The sequence below is a fragment of the Colias croceus genome, chromosome 8, assembly GCF_905220415.1.
Source record: "Colias croceus chromosome 8, ilColCroc2.1".
In the NCBI taxonomy this organism is placed as follows: Eukaryota; Metazoa; Arthropoda; class Insecta; order Lepidoptera; family Pieridae; genus Colias; species Colias croceus.
Genome location: NC_059544.1, coordinates 703,934 through 725,996, shown reverse-complemented (window position 1 = coordinate 725,996; position 22,063 = coordinate 703,934). Strand labels below are relative to the sequence as shown.

At 32.4% G+C, this 22,063-nt stretch overlaps 1 protein-coding gene across 1 annotated transcript; it reads left to right on the top strand.

Annotated features, from left to right (window-relative positions):
- The first annotated feature begins 8,209 nt into the window (after window positions 1-8,209).
- LOC123693844 (mediator of RNA polymerase II transcription subunit 15-like) lies at window positions 8,210-20,647 on the top strand. Its single transcript, XM_045639082.1, has 3 exons — window positions 8,210-8,343; window positions 17,080-17,344; window positions 19,005-20,647. Exons 1-3 carry the CDS (start codon window positions 8,329-8,331, stop codon window positions 19,640-19,642), a joined length of 918 nt encoding a protein of 305 aa, XP_045495038.1. The 5' UTR covers window positions 8,210-8,328; the 3' UTR covers window positions 19,643-20,647.
- The last annotated feature ends 1,416 nt before the right edge of the window (window positions 20,648-22,063 follow it).

Genomic DNA, 22,063 nt, shown 5'->3' with positions numbered 1-22,063 from the left:
TATTACAATATTATATTCGCTATCCAAAAAAACTTGTCATCATGGTTACCTTACTTGTTAAATTTGTTTATTGAAAACTTGTTGAAAAATGATAAAGTATTAGAGAAATAACAAATTTAACATGACTGCTTACTAAAATGATGCTAAATTAGACAATTTTTGCCTTTGAAATTATTCTAAACAGGTAAATGCATGAGTATTGAGGAATATTGTAAATAACGTAAATATACACTTGCCTGTGAAATTTTATGCCAGAATGTGGTGTCCAAACACTTCTGCAATTTTGCACAATACAATGCATTCTTTATATTCGGAAAATATTCATTAAATAAGCAACAATATTAACTTAAATATTCGAAGCGACGCAATTTTTTTGACACTTATGCCATATTGTCAAAGTGAGAGTTGCTACAATTTTATTATGGTAACTACCCATAATCAGGGAGTATCGCTTTTTAATAATTGGTTCAGATACTTATTTTATTTAGCATAAATAATAATTGTCTCAACCAACAATGCTTCTGAATGAAGTTGTTGGCAATTTATCAACATACTCATGTACAAAAACTAACCTTTTGCACAGAATATTACAGCATACATAGTAGCCTTGGGAAAACTTCGTATTAACAGTGGCAATACCAAGTTAGGTGTGAAAGTGATAAAAAACATGAACTGGGCAATATTTTCTTGTTACACGTCAAATGTTCATACCGAAATCTCCAGTGTATTAGATATAAGCTTCTTGGTGTTAAGCATTTTATTGTATGTCTGTATACAAATAAATAGGAAAAGATGCCATTGTTCGTGTAACTTTTATGATATTTTTCTCCGTATAGTACATAAATAAAGTTTCTTTTATTTATATTGATTTTTATTTTGTGCCCAGCGTACTTGCAAGCCTTATTGAGTATGTGCAAGGTGAATAAATATACGTGATACATATTACGAAAATCCAAACAGTCCTATGTTATTGAATTATACTTCACCGAATGATTAATTGAAAACCCTATTTATTATTATATTCCCTTCAGTGGAGAATCCATTTATTATCTTAAAATGGTATGATCTCGAATACGAAATACCCGACTTAAATGAAGGCAAAAATGTATGGTCGTGGCTCCAGTAGTTTAGGCTTATTATAGCCATCACCAACTGTCAGTCTGACAACCACCATCGCTCCTTGCTTACTTTGCCATAAAAAATATAGCGAAGCCATTGGACTGAGTTTGCAGTTTGCACTATACAGCTGAATTTAATAAACTTTTATACTTACACCTAAGTATTTATTTGGCGCAACGATCCACCACATAATAATGGCTTTAATCCAACCATAACGATTACGCAACTTTATATCATAGTCATTCAGTGTGTAACAGTAGCGAAATAACTGCATAATACGTGCTTGGAATAGCAACGTAGGTGTCATGGCCGGTGAAAATGTTATTCTTAATAAATTACGTGGTATTGCGTAAAGGTCGTTTTCAGGAGGGAAAAAGGAGGAATAATTCTGCAGAATAGTAAAATACGTAGAATCAAGTTATTGAAAAATATACGATTTTTGTTTCGGAATCCAACAAAGATTGGCCTATAATCGCTAGCTACTATATATGTAGTTATTATTCTGTGGTTTAGTGTAGACTGTAGAGCATTCCCAATTTCCTACTTTCATTTTTAAAGCCAACAACATTTTCTCCGTTACCGAGCGGATTTTTGAAACATCATGGATTGGTGGTTCTCAACCGACTGCAAAGAAAGGTATTTTTTTGTTTGGTTAGAACTTGTGACTGGGTAAAGCTAGCTATGATTCTGTTTTAAAGCATGTACCTCACACGTGTTTCTATTTAAATAATGCTTCATTACCGAATATTAACTATTCTTACCGATAGAAGTCAGTTATCAGCCTTGTGAAATCGAATCCATTTACTTTGTTTCTACGCTCCCGCGTTAGCCACTGTACCAAGAAGGCGGTCAGGGTGATCATCCTGATCACGTAACATGATAATTGATAACTAGATCTTCTGCTGTTTAATAAATCCACCCTTAACTAATTCTTTTTGTGAATTTAGATGATGGAATTACGAAAAGGTAAGCATATTAATGCCTTGGTGTGATAGCCTCATGAAGTCATAATAATATCATGCTAATAATTTTAAGTGTAATTAACCGAATGATAAGATCAAACTCAAAATTAAAAAAATAAAGCTAACCAGTTTGTAATTGACCAATTAAGTCTATAGACACTTAATAATATTTAAAGTTCAGTCGTTTCAATTTATTGTTGCCCAAAGCAAGTAGGTAAAGCAACACATAGAATAGCTACATAATATAATTTGTGATAATATAGGTTTCTGCCCGCGGCTTCGCCCGCGTTTTGAAAGAAAAACCCGCATAGTTCCCGTTCCCGTGGGGTTTCCGGGATGAAACCTATCCTATGTGTTAATCCAAGTTACCCTCTATATGTGTGCTAAATTTCATTTTAATCGGTTCAGTAGTATTTGCGTGAAAGAGTAACAAACACACACACACATATCCTCACAAACTTTCGAATTTATAATATTAGTAGGATAGGATTAAGTTACATTTTAAGCTACGACAGCGAGGTGTAGAGAAACTGATAGGTATGTAAAATTTGTATGACAAATTAAAGTTTTTTTTTTACTTTGTTTGTTTTTTAAGTAAAGTCCTACTATAATATTATAAATGCGAAAGTTTGTGAGGATGTGTGTGTGTTTGTTACTCTTTCACGTAAATACTACTGAACCGATTACAATGAAATTTAGCACACATATATAGGGAAACTTGGATTAACACATAGGATAGGTTTTATCCCGGAAATCCCACGGGAACGGGAATTATGCGGGTTTTTCTTTGAAAACGCGGGCGGAAAGCTAGTACTATCTATAGATACATTATACATACCTACCTACTGCACTACATACAAAAGTAAATACCTATAACTAAATAATACAGTAAAATTTCAATAACTCAATGAATAGGTGCGTAAATAATTGAATAATTCAATATTCGAGCTAATTCACAAACACAGAAGCCAATCAATATATTTCAAGCGTAATGCATTTTGTTGCAATAAATATGATGAAAGATGTAATGATCATCGCAACTGCAGTTTAGTCGATCGGTAACTCTTTCTGTACCTTGAAATTAAATTAATTATTTGTATTGCAAGCCTAGATAATAATATTACAGTATAAAGTAGGTATTCAATATTCCCAACGTTAAAAAAAAAAAAAAAAAAACAGGTATTCAATAATCAATATTCATACTTACTTCTTTATACATAATATACGCTCGGATTTTTGCTGTGTTTTTCCTTTTTGAGATAGAAAATAATAGGTAAGTAGACTAAGAAACACAGACTAGAATAAGAAATTATAGGTAGACCACGTAGTATTGAAAAGAGAATATTTTGTTATTATTAAATATACCTACTGAAAATACTGCTCTACATAGTTAGTTTTCTATTAAACTAAAAATGTGTGCGTGTACTAGTGTACACACGTAAGAAGTGAAACTTCTTTATGACCTAATTATTTTTCAAAAAATTATTTACTAAATGCAACTTTACAGAAATACGTCGAGTCACGCGTGGTAGGGATAAAAAAAGATGGCGCATAGCGGAAAAATGTCACGCGTAACGAAAAAATGTTACACTAAATTTTTTTCCAACCCCGATAAAGAATATACCCCGATATTGAAAAACTTTCAATAAAAATAATCGTTACCCGTCGCTAAGATTAAACAAGAAAAATGATCCCATTTAAGCTCTCCATGGAGAACACATTCTTAAAATTTCCTACACATAAAGATACTAACAGCTAGTTACCTAAATTAAATATTTATACTTAACTAGGTTTGCGCCCGCGGCTTCACCCGCGCAGTCAAAGAAAAACCCGCATAGTTCCCGCTCCCGTGGGATTTCCGGGATTGCGTCATTTTCCCGGGATAAAAAGTAGCCTATGTCCTTTCTCGGGTATCAAAATATCTCCATACCAAATTTCATGACAATTGGTTCAGTAGTTAAGGCGTGATTGAGTAACAGACAGACAGACAGACAGAGTTACTTTCGCATTTATAATTAATATTAGTATGGATTGTAATGTTTTTCTTAATTCAAGTGGAGGTCATTTAAATGAGTCATGCAATTAAATGATAATTAAATTTATGACCGCTTTTTTAAGTCCGCGTATTTATTAAAATTAGAATGTCAATTGACCCATTTATTTTCCATATTATAGAGCAATGGAACTACATATTTTGAAAACGGGTTTAGTTCAAGTTATCTTCATGACTTAATAGAAATCTATAATTACTATTTGGTGGTCATTGATTTTATATTACGAAACTATGATTATACAGCACTTAGTTTCATCATTTTCGGTAGGAATGTCAGTAAATTTGCAATTTTTTCGGAAATTTACCTAATGTAGATAAATGAAGGTAAATAATTATTACTTATTGGGATGTTGATGTATGAATATAATATGTACTGAAATTGTACCTATTTTAGTGTTATAAATATTATCAACTGTTTTAAATCATTTAAACATAATATTATCATCACTCATGGCGAGAAATGACGATGGTTGTTATTTGATAGGTACTTATGTAGCTATGTAAACTATTTCTCTTACTTCTACGTAAGTAAAAACGTACCTACGTAGTTAACTATACCAAAAAAGTTAAATATTATACTCTTATAGATTACCTATGTTCTTTATTCGCAAACATGCACGTGGTTAAAACCATGAATCACAATGAAATGACCAAGTTAATAACAAAAAAACCTTATAAAATGAATGAGTGCGTCGTGTCGCTAAATGATACAATCTAATTTACAATATAGTTCGAGAGCTGGTGACATAATTTAGAAGAGAATGTGAATGATATTTCTTACTATTCTGACAATATAAGAAATTATAAGTAGTTTTATTAGGGCTTTGTTTTGAGTGAGAAATGAGTAGGTTATCCGTTATAGTATTAAGTTAAAGGTTAAGTAATGGAAGTATGTTATAGTAATTATTTTTCAGATTTTCATGAAATTTTGACCACGGGCACGCTATCTAATTTTTTGTTGATTCCAGGAAGGGAAAACTATTAATCAGTTTGGTAGAACAATTAGTGTGCAACGCAAAAATTATCATTTAATATTCACAATCGATACTATATCTCTCATTAACATGTCTGTAAATTATGAGTTATTTATTTCAATGAAATGGAATACATAAATAGGTATACTGTTACAGTTGACGAGTTAAAATTCAAATCAGAGTGGTCCCAACGCAACGGAGCAATGGAAAGTGTCTATACCCTTACACATAAAAATATTTTTCATATTTTGTTTGATTAAATCATTATTTTTTTCCTATCCCTTCCGTGAATTTTTCCTCTGTATTTATCACATTATTTTTCGGAAACATACAAAAGTACTTATCACTTTCATTCGTACTACAAACTACTGCGCAAAACATAAGATATTTAACTAAAACATTATCCACATCTCGGACTATACATACCTATAAGTGACCGGTTGTTCTTGGCCTTGCCTGCGTCTAGATCATTCGGCAAGGGCTGAAGCCTTAAGAATCACTACATTCCTCACATTTTACGCACTTCCCCGATATTACGCGTCATTAACAGTTTATACTTCTCTGTTTCCTAATTCGATGATGCACAGAGTTTATCTGCTTTTCCTGGGTCTTTGTTGCAACGTAGATAAAGTTCCCATTAATTAATTATTAAATGCAACTTTTACGAACTAAGTAGTTTTACACGTAACAAATCAAGTTGTTCAAGTGAAAAATAGAGATAGCATTACTCTCTTAAAATATAAATTACTAGCTGCTCCCCAAGGCCGCGGTTTCATCCCCGTGGCTCCACTCCTGTTGGTCTTAATGTGATGATAAAGCCTTCCTCGATAAATGGGCTATATAACACCGAAATAATTTTTCACATCGGACCAGTAGTTCCTAAGATTAGCGCGTTTAAACAAACAAACAAACTTTTCAGCTTTATAATATTAGTATCTATAGATTTTAACCTTCAAATGGCTAGAATCAGTATTTCTATATTTATTTCATTTTTCATTCATCATCATCATCATTAACAGCCCATGTTTGTCCACTGCTGGACATAGGCCTCAATCATGGCACGCCATTGAGCCCGGTCATTTGCTCTTTGTCGCCAGTTTTGTCCAGCAACCCTGCGGATGTCGTCATTCCACCTTGTAGCAGGGCGTCCTACGCTACGTATGCCGGGCCGCGATCTCTACTCTAGTACATATGTGCCCCAGCGGTTGTCCGTTCTGCGGCACATATGACCGGCCCACTGCTCTTCAGCATGCTAATCCGTTGAGCTATGTCGGTAACTTTCGTTCTCTGGCGAATTACTTCGTTCCGGACTTGGTCCCTCAGAGAAATACCGAGCATAGCTCTCTCCATAGCACGCTGAGCGACTTTAAGTTGGTGGACCAGTCGTACTGTCAGTGTCCACGTCTCGGCTCCGTAGGTCATGACTGGTAGGACGCACTGATTAAATACTTTTGTCATGAGGCATTGTGGTAGTGACGACGCGAAGACTCGACGGAGTTCGACGGCATTTTTCATTGTTCATGTGTAATGTGTATAATATATGCTATATGTAGGTACTTAATAGATACCTACTAAATATGAACTAACACCCACACTTAGTTATAGGCTTCATATAGATCTACAAAATATAATATGCAAAGTATAGAGTCTACTTAGAACCTATTAAGTACCGACAATATAACTATTTACTTAGATTACAACGTCACTATATTGACGAAGTAATGACACAAAGTTATGTTGATCCTTACAATAATTTGCACCTGCGCACCTTACGAAATAAGAAAAGCAGTATCAAAATATCTTCTATAGCTTTAGTCCACGGTTTTGCTTGCGTGGTAAATAAGCTTAAACGTAACAAGTAGCTAATTATATCTGTTGGGTAGTTTTTAAGAAAAATATAACATTTTGCAAACATAATTAAATAATTTTAAATTTAATTTTTAAGTACCAAGTTGTTTTCATCCTTAACTGTACAATATTGATTACAAACGAATAGTCGTCTTGGTTTTACATGTATTGAAACCAAGATCATTAAAACCACAAAAGCTCGTTGGTTTTATTAGTAAAATGTATATGCAACGAATGCTTCTACGCCCGATCATCGCTACTAAGAAAAGTGAAATAGTTATTACCGCATACTGGAAAGCCTTTCGTACAGTTTACTTTCTTTTTAAATAGGTATACCTAAAGTATTGCAACATTTACAGTAGGTATACACAATTTAAAGACAGAATAATTGATACTTCGGTATCACAAATAGGTACTTAGTATAATCTGCTACGAAAAGCTTCAAAATATAGAAGAAATGATTTGTAGTTTACAAACAATGTAGCAAACAAAATACCTAATGTCTTTATTCATATCATGATAAAGATCATTATGTTTAGTGAAAATGTAATTAACAAACCGAGACCTTGAAGTATATAATACCTATATTAATAATTCGTAAAAGGTAAATTAAATGACTACATATATACTATTAATATGACTAACGTATTATCTGAGCATTTAAGCTATCTTAAGTATGAATTGTACTTACTTACGTACTCAATAGAATGCTATCTATGGGTCTAAACTCTAAATGTTTGTATATGTAATGTTTCTGTAGAAATAAAAAAAGCTACCGGGTTTTACTTGCACATGTGTTTAAATTACAGTAGACTGTAAGTAATATATGAGGTTGCTCCTGATTACTGAACTCTACCTTTCCTAGGTACCTACTAAGTAGTTTATTAAATGGTATTCTCGTAATATGCATTGACAAATCACAAAATGAATAAGTGTAATGCAGAATTGAAATACATTTCAATGAATAAATAAATATTTTATTTCATAAACCTTTTTCCGTAATACATGTACGTACGAAGTATGTAGCATGTGTAGCAAAGGCATCGTATTTTCCTTTATTATTATAATGACGTAATCAATGAAAGCTCAACTCATAATCGATCTACATAAATCAATCCTACAAATCGGTTAAATTATATCACATGTACGAGTTTCGTTTGACATTAACAATCAAACACCAACACTGGGGGTCCTATTACAAAACCGCGCAAGGGCTCCACAGACCGCATAATAATATCAGAAGGCCTGTTGTAACGAAAACTACGACATTATAAATACAAGTTGCGCCCAAGCGCGCCCGAGTGTGTGAACGGACGCCTTAGCCAACGCAAACGCGGGAAATTTGACATTTGCGTTCGGAAAATTTGCCGCCATGTTCCTTTTGAAGGTTAGTTTTTGTTTTGTGTTTTGTTTGTGTTTACGGTTTTATTGTGATGCGATACTTTTTTAATGATTGTATTCCTTTTTTTAATTAATAAGGTATTTTTTAAATTATTGATTGAATATTTTTTTAATTAAATATAGGTAACAATGAACCAAATATTTTCGATAAACAGTGTTATAAAAAATCTAAATGTTCATAAATATAATTTGAATGTAAAGTTGACGATAATACTGATTAAAATAATTAAAAAAAAAATCGTTTATTTTGCCGCTTTTTATTAAATTGCCAGTGTTTATTAAATTAATATCAATCGTCAATCGTTCAACATTTTCAAAGAAAAAAAAAATATTTTTACCCTTGCCATAAAAATTAAACTTTTCACATATATTACAAACATGTTACAAATTACAATTGAAATAGTAAATTCTACGTTTTTATTACATCATCCTAAAAGTGTTTCAAAAGTTTTCGAAATACATAATGCATGTGCAACAGACACCGTAACAAATATCAAAATAGCGTATGTCGTAGACGGCCTAGACAAGTGCACAAAAGATGTCCAAATCTATGATCTCAATACATTAATACAATTAAATAATAGCTATTACCTTGGAATATATTTTCTTATTTTAAACACTATGCGTAGTACGTAATTTAAATACATTTTTGAGAAATCTAATATTGTTAGAATGAGACAACAATTCATGTTTTTAAAGTCATAGTATTTATAGATTGTTTTACAATTCGTAATATGTACACAATCATTTAATTTACAATTTGAATTTTTATTTCTCTGTTTCTTTGTACTGATATTAAACCATAACGTTTACAATAACAAACATTCAAGATTTTTCTATTTCATTTAATTTACGTTTCAAACTAGAATCAATTTTATCTTATTAGGGCGGTGTTATGAATTTAGATAATCTAAATATAGGTATCATAAAATTCTTAGAACAAAATAATAGCTTGTACTAAGTTTCTAGACCAAGTAAAGTTCACGTGAACCATTTGTTTGAAGGATATAATTAGATGGCAATATTTGATAGGAAGTCGATTGTTGTGTCTGTTTAATATTAAATTATTCGCTGATTTGAAATAGTTAAGGCTTAAATAAATGTTACATCTTTTGTGATCAGCTTTCTGTACTTTCTTTAATTAGTCTAAAAAGGGGATGGAAACCCTAACCTCTCGGTTCTAAGTTTGCATTTTAACTACCTACACTACAACTACTGTTCCAGTTGGTAGTGGTTTCATTTGTTAATAACCACGAAAGATTATTATTTATAATTGAAGAATAGTTATAAGTATAATATTTTTTTTATTTCTTATTCATATACTTTGAGCAGCTTTGAATGCTTTAAGCATTGATTGAATTACATATCAGAAAATAAGAAATTTTCTATGCTTCATACGCGAGCATAAAGTTATACAATTTCTTTTGTTATTAACTTCTTTAAAAAAGTACAATTTATTTGTTTTCGAAATAACTTTATGCGAATCGTGAGTTCACAAGCGTAACTTAGTGATACAAACAATACTTAATTTCATTTTAATTTACGAAATGGAAACTATTGTTATGTGCTTCTGTTTTTCTTCACTTTAATTTTTTACAAATGTCATATTGATACTTTATATATTATTTTCGTTATATAGTCTTTTTGATACATACCACGTGAGTGAAGCCGCGACTTAAACCTAACATCAGAATAAGGAAAGGTTCTATTTTTGTTAATTTTGTATTGCTCTATCACGCCTACTAACTTAAAATTAACTGTTGAACGTATTTGGCTGAAAAATTGTATACAGATAGATTATGATATGGATTAAAATATCGTATCTAGGTACGTAAGCGAAGCCGCGGGTACAGGCTAGCGTACAGTCAGTGGTTGATGAGGAATGCTAGTTACGTAGGGTAGGCGTGTTGTGAAACTAGACCTAAATTATTGGCTAGATCAAACTAGGCTAGGAAGTAATGTTGACACTATGTTTTATGGAATTTCTTGCCTATTGGCATAGTTTTAATGGTAACAAAAATTGTATACTTTTTATAACACTTAATGTTTGTATGCATTAAATCTATACTAATATTATAAAGCTGAAGAGTTTGTTTGATTGTTTGAACGCGCTAATCTCGGGAACTACTGGTCCGATTTGAAAAATTCTTTCGGTTTTAGATAGCTCATTTATTGAGGAAGGTTATAGGCTATATATCATCACGCTACGACCAACAGGAGTGAAGCCACGGGGGTGAAACCGCGCGGAGCAGCTAGTATGTTATATCACAAGAAACTGTTTTATAATATTTGTGTAATTTTTGAAAGAATACAACTTATGCAATTAACGAAAAAACAATGTAACTAAACAGAAAGTAAAGGTGTTGAATAGATACAATTAAGATCGAAATCTACTTTTTGGTCCATTTATTCGCTTTTGTGATTTAAAAAATGTGTTATCTTTAATATTAGATTTTATGTAAGTAGGTACCTAGTATGTGTAAATTACTTTTTGAGGATAGTACTTATTTACTTGTCTAGAGAAGACATTGCTTACAAAATAACGTAATTTTTTTTAAATAGTCTGGTCGATTGAAGTTTGGTTCATTAAAAAAAAATTAATCAAAAACATAAAAATAAAATGTGTTGATATTGTTTCCATCTGTATTTTTAGTAGGTCTAACTAGTATTGTATTCAAATGCTACGAAGTTACTTGCAAAGAGTTATTAAAACAAATATGCTCTACGCTTAACAAAAGACTTCAACGAGCGATAACAATGTTTATGTTAATAACAAATTGCTTACCTACGTAATATTACAACGAAAAAAATTTTGTACAAGTCTAACTTACTTCCTTAGTTTTTAGCCTGACATACTAAAATACCTACCTAGAGGTCCATAATATACCTTAGGGAGTAAAAATTGCAAAAAATAATCGCAAAAAATCTATGATCTATTTAATATATGCGTAGAAAAGGACATTCAAGTGACTACATATTTTTATCAGAAATAAATTAAATAAGAAATATAATTATTCTGCGTAGGTTTTCCCATTCCTATGAATAAGGCTCTATCACACCTAAATTCGATCGCGACCTTGATAAATCGAAATTCCTAAGTTACGATAGGAATTGTGAAATGTAACTAGGCCAGACACCAGGCGTTGCCCAAACTTATAGAGGCAGCATGCTAATTACCTATGTATTGTGAATTGTAATCGATTGATGTGATTTGAATTTAAATTATTGGTTTGATTTATTGGGGCAAATCAGTAATATGGTTTTTAGCTTGTTACATCGATGCATTTATGTAACACATTTGATGCTATATAGGTTCTTTTAAATAGGTAGGTATTGTAACTGGGTATAAGTATTCATTGGGAATCGAACCTATTATCTCCTACCATTTTTTATGAGCATAGGTTATATTTTAACCCCTTATAGGCTTTTGTGTATATTAAGTAATAATAATCTAGAAATAATATAAGATCTGAAATTCTAGAATTGATTATTAACCTCTATAAATCCATACTAATATTATATTATTAATTTTCATGATAATATTAATTTTATATAATATTAATTTTATATAATATTAATTTTCATGAAATTTGGTATGGAGATATTTTGATACCCGAGAAAGGACATAAGGCTACTTTTTATCCCGGGAAAATGACGTAATCCCGTAAATCCCACGGGAACGGGAACTATGCGGGTTTTTCTTTGACTGCGCGGGCGAGGCCGCGGGCGGAAACCTAGTATTAAATATAAGCAACTTATTTATACAAGTGATCTGCTTTGCATTAACTACGCTTAAATAAACTTATGTTGTGATAATAAACTTATGTTTATTCGGTTATATGACTTTTAATATTTTACCGGAATTAAACTAATTTTGTACCAAAATCACTTACGATAGATATTCCTTATTAGTATTGAGATTTTTTTATAAATGTTTAGTACTATGATTTACAATGAAAAATGTTCTAAAACATACATAAGGTAACCGACTATTATGGTCATTACCATATGTGTTGTAATGTCCCTTGGAATTTTCAATTAAAATATGAATTTGACATTATTAAAGGCTCTGCCCACACATAAAGGACTAATAATTTATTCAATATAATAATAATTTTCATAATAATGTATATACAAGTACAATAATGGGCGTATAATACAAGATAGCACTGGGACTAGGATAGAGTACCAAAGAAACAAAATATATCTTACAATATGTAATTATGCATTAGCATTTCACAGCTTCACTCGCGTAGCCAAAGTAAAAGCTGTATTTGTTTCGTTTCCATTCCTGTGAGAACGGGAATAAACTATCTTATGTGTCTGTCCAAGTTACCTTCTATGTGTGTGCCGAATTTCATGAAAATTGTTTTTTTTGCGTGTTTTTGTACACAGCATTTTTTGCGAGAAGGAGTAATAAATAAACAAACATACAAACTTTCGCATTTATAATATTAGTAGGACAATATTTTTAAGTGAACTGAATCAATATAATTACAAGTGGCAATGAAACACCAACACAAACACCAAAAAATACGCTACAAAATGTCAACCGTTTTTCTTCAGTGACGCTATTTACAAACTTCAATAAAAACACTTTAATTATACCAAAATACAATGACAATAGCTATTAAAAGCGTAGTAAATAAAAAGATTCAATTACGCATTGACAACAGCTCAAGGCATACTTTTTACATCCCACATTCCAAAGCTAATTATTCAAGAACCAAAGAGGTCTGTGCAAGTGATTGAGTTCTAACAAGGCCGCCATGTTCACTCTTTGTACCGACGTAAATAGAGTTACATTACTTGTTGACATTACGTCTTTGGTTGGAAAAAATGTAAACATTTGTTTGTGTTAGGGAAAAAATGATGTTAACCTTAGAAGGATTGTATAGGAAGAAAATGCGCTTGTTTTAAAAGAAATCGAAGCTATAAAATACAAAACACTCGTAGTTATATCATTAATTTTCTGTATGTAGTCTTTTTGTATATGGTAGAGATGTTTTTTTCATCCTGTATATAAAAAAAATGTGTGCGTGTGCTAGTGTATACGTACGTACATACGTACGTAAGAAGTGAAACTTCTTTATGACCTTATTTTTCAAAAAATAATTAATTATATGCAACTTTACAAAAATACGTCGAATTACGCGCGGTAGGGATAAGAAAAGATGGCGCGTAACGGAAAAATGTCACGCGTAACGAAAAAATGTTACACTAAATTTTTTTCCAGCCCCGATAAAGAAGTTTCTCTTCAAAAACTTACAAGACAGCAAAACGTAGAGGAAGGGTGAAATTAATTGTAAATAATATATTCATACAACTGTACGAATGTGGTATGAATATATTGAAATAAATATATTTTTCGTTACGATAAACGTTAAAAAAATATTTTCAAATCTAAGACCATGCTAAATTTAGAAGCGATAGAATGACATTGTACGTATTTAATTTGTAAACTAAATTGTGATTATCGCCTTGAGTATATGTATCAGACACCTTCAGGAAATATACAAGTAACTTTTAACTTGGCAAAGATCAGTCTTGAATCTGCTCTATAATTAATGTAGATATTGTTAATTAATTATACTACAGCTCTAAAGTGAGTTAAGTAGGTCTGTAGGTACAGTACGCGTCACGTAAATAGAACGCTGGATGAAAGAGATGGGGTGTGTTTGCGCATGGATCGAGTTTTGCACGTAAGCTATGTGCTGATTATTTTATTTTTGAACTAGGCTCGCGAATCGTGGCTTCTCAACTACCTATGTGTTATTCTTATACCACCTCATAACACCAAATAGACCGATAAATCGCCAATGCGCAGCTTAACCGTCAGCGTTCTTTTTACTTGACGCGACTTATAGTTAATAAACAAATCAAATGATTTTATTTTAAACTAGCTGCTCCGCGCGGTTTCACCCCCGTGGCTCCACTCCTGTTGTCCTTATAACCTTCCTCGATAAATGGGCTATCTAACAGCGAAATAATTTTTCAAATCGGACCAGTAGTTCCCAAGAATATCGCGTTCAAACAAACAAACTCTTCAGCTTTATAATATTAGTACAGATTTATGTCATTTGACATTATAAATTCACAGGACGTGTAAATGATACTTCTCCATTAACAACAGGACGTTATAACGCAAGTTCCTTATCTAAATTGTTACAAGAATCGTATATGTTTCTTCATTTAGATAATATTGCATAATGATGTATCATTTAATTCACGGGACAACAACAAAGATTCAATCTTTATTTCATTCAGTACAACATGATAATTACGAAACAAATTTTTGTATGTCACGTTATAAAAAGTTCATAAAATATAAAAAATATGAATTGTAATTAACTATATTCCTCTATTTCTAAGTATAACAAATCTTTTTTTTTTGATGAAATAATGAAATAAAAATCGATGATTTCATGGATATGGAATATTCTGGCCCTGTATTACGTTTTAATAAGTACTAATTTAAATAAATAAATAAATAAATATCTTTATTTGCTCAAATGTGGTTTGTACAAGTTATTACAATAAGGAAAGTACAGCACATTCGCCAGTTTACTTCACAAGTTTCTTATATTTTTTAACTAATTATTCAAATCTCCCAAGAATTCATTGAATCACACTAAATACAATACGTCATGATTATTGACAAATTCGTCAAGGCCAAAACAAAATCCATAAAACTAGATTAAAAAAAACTTGATTCATAAGCAATAACTTATATTACTCAGCGATTTCCGTAATTACGTACAAAATAAAACTATCTCGACATTAATCTTTCCGCAGTCAGTCAAGGTCGGAACATTCACCTACAGTTCCGTTGCTATGTTAATGTGATTTAGGGTCATTGCGCCTGTTCGCGTCCACCTGCCTATTCGCGTCCATTTTGCGGACATATTTTAGAAAATTCACGAAAATAAGTATACTTTAAGTAAAATTGTAATAAGAAAAATTTCCGATAATACCTCAATGTATAAGAGACATGCACACATATTCAAAATATGCCTGCGGACCGCCTATCCTATTAAAAAAAATATTTAATTTTGGCTATTAAACGAGAAAGCTAAAACGCGCGGGATTTTGAAAAAAAAAATTGTGCGCAGCGTCGCGTTTGACGGTTAGTATCTTATTGTAAAATGTGAATTTTTGAATATGTAACTGTTTCTTTACTTTGCTAACAAAACATGGAATAGTATGGATTATAAATCAGCTTATTTCTTTTACAATTAGTAGCTAAAATAAGGTGGACGAGAATTACTACACCGAATTTGTACAACTTCCATTTTGCGTCCACGGTGGGCGCAAACTATACCTATAGTGCATAACAATAGAACATATTGCGTCCACATTGTTTTTCATTACGTAGCAATGAATTGTTTGTTTAAATATGTAATTTAAAATAGATTGTAAATTTTTGACTAAGACCACAAGTTGATAATTTAAATTTTCATTCAAATTAGCAAATTTTGATGTTATTTTTTCATTTTAAAAGGGGTATTCTGTGAATGAGACTTGATCATCAATTTGATATCCGTCCGTCAGTATGTCCGTCTGCCGGTCTTTCTTTCTGTCAAGACCCTTTTTCTCAGTAACGCGTGGAGGTATAAAGCTGAAATTTATATTGAATACTCAAATCTACGGTCCCTTGAAGCAGTGAAAAAATCAAACTTAAAAGCAAAAGATACAGCCGTTTATGCTGCAAATTTTCGCAAATTTCGTCATTCGCAAGGGAATCAAAACCTACAGGGAACTTTACGTGAATACAGACACTTGAAGTTTGGTACGAAGCTACGTCTTATAGCACAAATAAGGGAAACATTGAAAAAATAATCATTTACAGTTAAAACATACGAAAAAAACAGGTTAATATGGAAGCCTCGATGTGCAAGTCCCACTCGCATTTGGCCGGTTTTTATTAAATAGCTATATTCGTAAATAAATAATTCATTAAAATCTATTTTTTATTTGCATTTATCTGATAAAATATCACCCAATACACTCTTAATTCCTTTTCTAAGCTGGTGGACGCGAACTGGTCCACGGGTGGACGCAAACTGGAATTTTTGGACGCGAACTGGGTAAAACGCCTAATTCTGCTATTTGTCTAGATAAATAAAAACCACATGATATTTCCAACACAATCGAAAGTAAATCTTAAAATAGACTATGTAATGAACACGTTACATAAATTTTGCGTTGAAATTTGTTCTGGAACATTTTTATTTTCTCCTTCAAACTTTCCAACTGCACTAAGTGGACGCGAACAGGCGCAATTACCCTAAATCAGAACATATTAATATAAGTTTTTTTCTATTTATATTACTTGTTATTGGAGGCGTTTGTTTGTTAGGTATTTTATAGATACTTCCTTGTATGCAGTTCTCAAGTATTAAAAAAACTAATATCAATACACAACATATCAATTTGTATATAGTTACTGTAAGTAAGTCATCTTCCGTGTCTGACCGACTATCACACGGACTATCATACTTAGAAATAATTTCCGCCACCTTCAGTCATTTTTCCGGAAGCATTATTATTGTACACTAAAATTATAGTTTGACCTGCTTACAAAATTGTAAAAACCACCACCAGCAAAAAAATACTTTCCGTATTACATACAGTCTCTACATTCATCAGGCTATAGCTTGAAGTAAAAGCCATCCTCAATCAAAATCTATATTTGGCACTAATTATCCACCAAACATTACAGGCACTACTCTTCGCAGCAGCGTGTGCCTGCGCCGCTTCCCAACAAGGGCCGACCACGACCCCAGTCCCGATACTCAAGCAGATAAACAAACAAAACGACGACGGCTCCTACAGCTTCGGGTATGAAGCAGCAGACGGTTCTTTTAAAATCGAAACGAAATACCCCAACGGGGATGTAGCAGGGAAATACGGTTATGTGGACGAAAATGGGAAGCTGAGAGAGGTGTCCTATGGTGCTAGCAGTCAGAGAGGATTTGAGCCTGAAGGTAAATATATTTACATAATTATGTAGATGATTAAATTATTGTACCTGTTGCTAACCTACAGATTATTAAGTATTAACAGAGCTCCGGGTTTTACCCGAAGTGCTTCGCTTCTATTGGTCTTAGCGTGATGATATATATAATATAGCCTATCGCCTTCCTCGGTAAATCGGCTATCTAACACCGAAAATCCACCGTTTTTCAAATCGGACCTGAGGTTAGCGCGTTCAAACAAACAAGCAATCATACTCTTCAGCTTTTTAATAATGATTATAGTATAGACACACCCCGGACACTCCATACAAAATTATAGTTTTGACAGTCACACTGTAGAGACTGCAAATGTGTGTGTAAACTCTTTATGGTTGGCACATTTGTGACTAGCGTAAAAAAAAATTCGCGTTTTTCTGATGAAATACTTCCGTAAACAGCACAATATCTAACCATTTTCTACGAAAAACGATAATCACAAATCCAAAATAATAAAATTGCTTTAAGTCAATTTGATTAATGTTGTCAATCTTCGTTGCGTTTCGTCTAAAGACGTCGTTGGTATCGTCCTTGCGGGGAAATGGGTACCATAACATGTCTGATCGTGCGGGGTGAGGTAAGTGTTTAATTTTGGCGGGAGGCGGAGAGTGTCCGTTCAGTAGCGTTTAGCTACTATTATGTATTCTGTGGTATAGATAAAATTATTGTACGAGTTGCTAATCTACAGATTATTAAGTTTTAACACTAAAAAGGCATATTATCACTATTAGTATAATTAAGAAGTATCTTCAACGGCCATATTTTATTTGAACGTCTAAAGATCTCAACTACTCTATACTCCATACCCAGAAAGCGTGTGTGTTGTAGTCTGTCTATAACCAGTATACTATAAATATAGCTACTTACTTATTAATATAATACGTATATATACTAAACTAGCGGTCCGCCCCGGCTTCGCCCGTGGTACATATTAACGTTTTCTCTACATAAGAACCATCCTCGTACTTCAAGGAATATAATAAAAAAAGAATTATCGAAATCGGTTCAGCCGTTCTCGAGTTATGGAATTACAACGAAAAGTGGCATTGATTTTTATATATTAGATGTACCTTGTGAAAGTATGGTATTTTCTTGTTACCAAAAGTAACTAGTTAAAATTTGAAATATTTTACACCACACTCTACATAAGACGTAATAATTTTATCTACTTTTCCAACTTACGTACAAAGTATTGCAGCAAATTCTAAACATAATTTACATTCCGTTAAAATATGCGTGCCCCAAATATTATAATCTAAAGTACTTACCAACTCGAGAATTATCACATTGACTAAGTAATTAATATCTGGGCGGCAAGTTTAATTAATCAGAATTATGGAGTTATAATAAAAAAATGCAAAACCAAGTTATTTTTCGACATAGATTGCATAAGTACTAATTATTTAATTATTTATTTTATTTATTATTTAACCTATTCATATGTGTTGCTTGTATGGATTTCTTTTAAACATGCAAAAAATACTGTAAAACATATTAAATTTGCCTTAACAATCGCCCATAATGTTATTTCAAAATAGGAAATGACAGCGAAAATTCCCAAAATATAATTACGTAAATACTAATACGTAGCTAAAATTTTGCCTCACCTTAATCTTACACTCTAATATTCCAGGAACCGGAATCATGGTACCACCACCGACGCTAAACGACCCATCCTCCCACAACGCGCTCACCGACGGCCAAGAAGATGACGGTCAATACAGAGAGGACCCTAAAATCTACGAAGACCCTAAATACAACGGACGCGCGACAGGCAGACCCGCGTTCAGGCAGTTCCAGAAGGCCGTTCAACCAGAATACCAAACGCAGCCACAGACGTTCCAACAACCTAAAACCTACCAACAACAGACCTACCAACCTGCTCAAACTTACCAACAACAGACCTACCAACCTGCTCAAACTTACCAACAACAGACCTACCAACCTGCTCAAACCTATCAATCACAGGCCTACCAACAGCCGCAGAGGTACCAAGAACCCCAAACCTACCAATCACAAACTTACCAGCCTCAATCGAGCTTCCAGTTCCAATCTCCCCAGCCTTCCAACCGCTTCGCTCAGCAGAGCCAAGCGCCCCAGCAGTTCCCTCAAAGCCAGGTATACCATCAACAACCGCAGTTCTCCTACCAGGCATATACCCCACAACCATACCAAAACTACCAGAGCCAAAACTTCAACCCCTTCTCTGGTCACCCCGCACAAAACTTCGACCCCAACACTGGCTCTTACTCTATTAACTTCACTGGATAAGTTCAATGGCCTTACGCATTAACGTAAAGATGCGTTTTAAAAGCTTAGTATGTATCCAAAGTGTAAAGTTATTGTGGTAGTAATCTTTGGTTACATTCGTTTTATTATTATATCTTCTACCAATTAATGTTGTCTAAAATGACATGAAACGATACTCTCATAGTTATAAATTGAATGAAATTTATAACTATGAGAGTAATAGAGATTGAATTTAAAACTATGAAATGAACTGCATTGAATAATAAAAACAAACAAAGAAAACTATAAAACATTATTAGTAAGCGATTTTCGTAATAAAGCGAATGCAGCCAAAGTAATATTATAATACGTGTATAGTATAATTAGTACTAGTCAATAATAAGCTGCAAAATTATCGGTACAGTAAGTTTTATTTAAATTATTATTTGTTATTCTGTGTTATACTTGTAATACCGTACAAATAGATAGGAATGCATATTGTTTAGTAACTGAAATATTAGTGAAATTATATGAATTTTTATACGTTTTATATGCAAATTATGACCATATTCTTTCAATATACTTACTTACATTTACGTATATTCTTATTTTATGTATGTTTATTATATTATTTATTTATTATATTTTTACATATTCTCATCTATATCAAACATTCTGCAATACATTTACATATTCTTAATTATATCTATTCTTTTAAGTAGTTTTATGTATGTATATACTTATCGTATATGTATGTGTATTATATCTTAACATATACAATTTATATTATACGTAGTTGACACTATTACCACCCGAAATTGTATGTATTCAGAATAGATATTGTACTTTTTACTTCCAGCCAATAGCTAAAAAGAATTCATGTTTTTTACATATTTAAATACATCTGGAAATATCTAGACTTTCCAATAGATTATGAAATTTAATACAATACGTAATATATCGTTATATATGTATATAAACATGCAGACTGCGTTGCCATCATACGTGTCAGGATTTCCAATGACAATAAAGAATTGCATAATATTATTATTGGTTTTATTTCCTGCAGTGAAAGTGGTTTATTCCCGAAAGTAACAATGCTATTCATAGGTACTAACGTTAAAAATAAGGAAATGATTCAGATTGTTAAGTTTTCACGACTGGACTTCTGCATCGATATTTAATAAATTTGATCCTATATTATTGAGATAGACATTAGAATTATAACTTAATTGGAGGAGTACATATTAAATAGATGTCTAGTATCGTACATAATGTATTAACTATTAGCTTTCCGCCCGCGGCTTCACCCGCGCAGTCAAAGAAAAACCCGCATAGTTCCCGTTCCCTTGGGATTTCCGGGATAAAACCTATTCTATGTCCCGGGGTAAAAAGTAGCCTATGTCCTTTCTCGGGTATCAAAATATCTCTATACCAAATTTCATGCAAATTGGTTCAGTAGTTAGTCGCGGAAGAATTCCAACCAATACCCGCGGCCCCATCATTAAAGCGGCTCGACGGAACACAGTGGGGTTTTAGTCGGTAGGAATCCGACATAACCCACGGCTCCTTCCCCGGGGGCAGTGGGTATCTTTGGAAGATTTCCCCACTATAAAAAAAATGGTTCAGTAGTTAAGGCGTGATTGAGTAACAGACAGACAGACAGAGTTACTTTCGCATTTATAATATTAGTATGGATTAAGCCTCTTTTACGTGTAAATATTTATCATTCTGGAAAATGCTCTACATAGAGCAAATATTTTTTCGGAAGTATAAATCACATGATGATCACTAGTAGTCTTATTTACAAAATCTAGAGTACAAAAAATGTCAAAAAGTTGTTTGTGCTTTGAATGAATGAAGAAAGTTTTTCCACTGTCGCGTGCTTAAATGGACGAATATAGTGCAAGAGCTTTTTGAAAGTTTAGTTGTTTCAAAACAATCTGCTTATTAGATTTTAATCAAAGCTCTTTTGTATTCACTTCACACTGTATTACGTCTTTAATCTCGTAAGCTATTAATGATATTAATCATAGTATAGTCAGAAAGCAGAGCGTGACAAAATTTTGCGTTTAAATTATTTGCAATTCGTTTTCGTTTAACTGACGTCTAAAAATCTTCAAATATAAAAAAAAATGAATTTTATTATACTAAGTTTGTATAGTATTAAACTGATTGTGTTGTATAGGACAAATATGTTGTGTAGTCGACTTTAATATACGATTTAATATTCAATTTTCCCTGCCCTGTAAAATTGCTCATAAAATTCAACCGGGTATCAAATAAAATATTCTGGCATCTCTACTATAACTCATTTGCTAATCGCTGTAACAAGGAGAAGCTAACTGAGTAAGTGGTTATTTATTTAACCAAATCATTTCTATATTACAGTTATATTTAATCTATAAAGAAAGATAAGGCGCGCATAAAATATCAAGAAGTCTATCATTGCCCTTATTCTAC

What these genes read in the sequence shown, in the direction of transcription:
- LOC123693844 (XM_045639082.1), top strand. An exon ending in GAGAGGATTTGAGCCTGAAG is followed by an intron (nt 17,345 to 19,004) that starts GTAAATATATTT and finishes CTAATATTCCAG; the next exon opens with GAACCGGAATCATGGTACCA.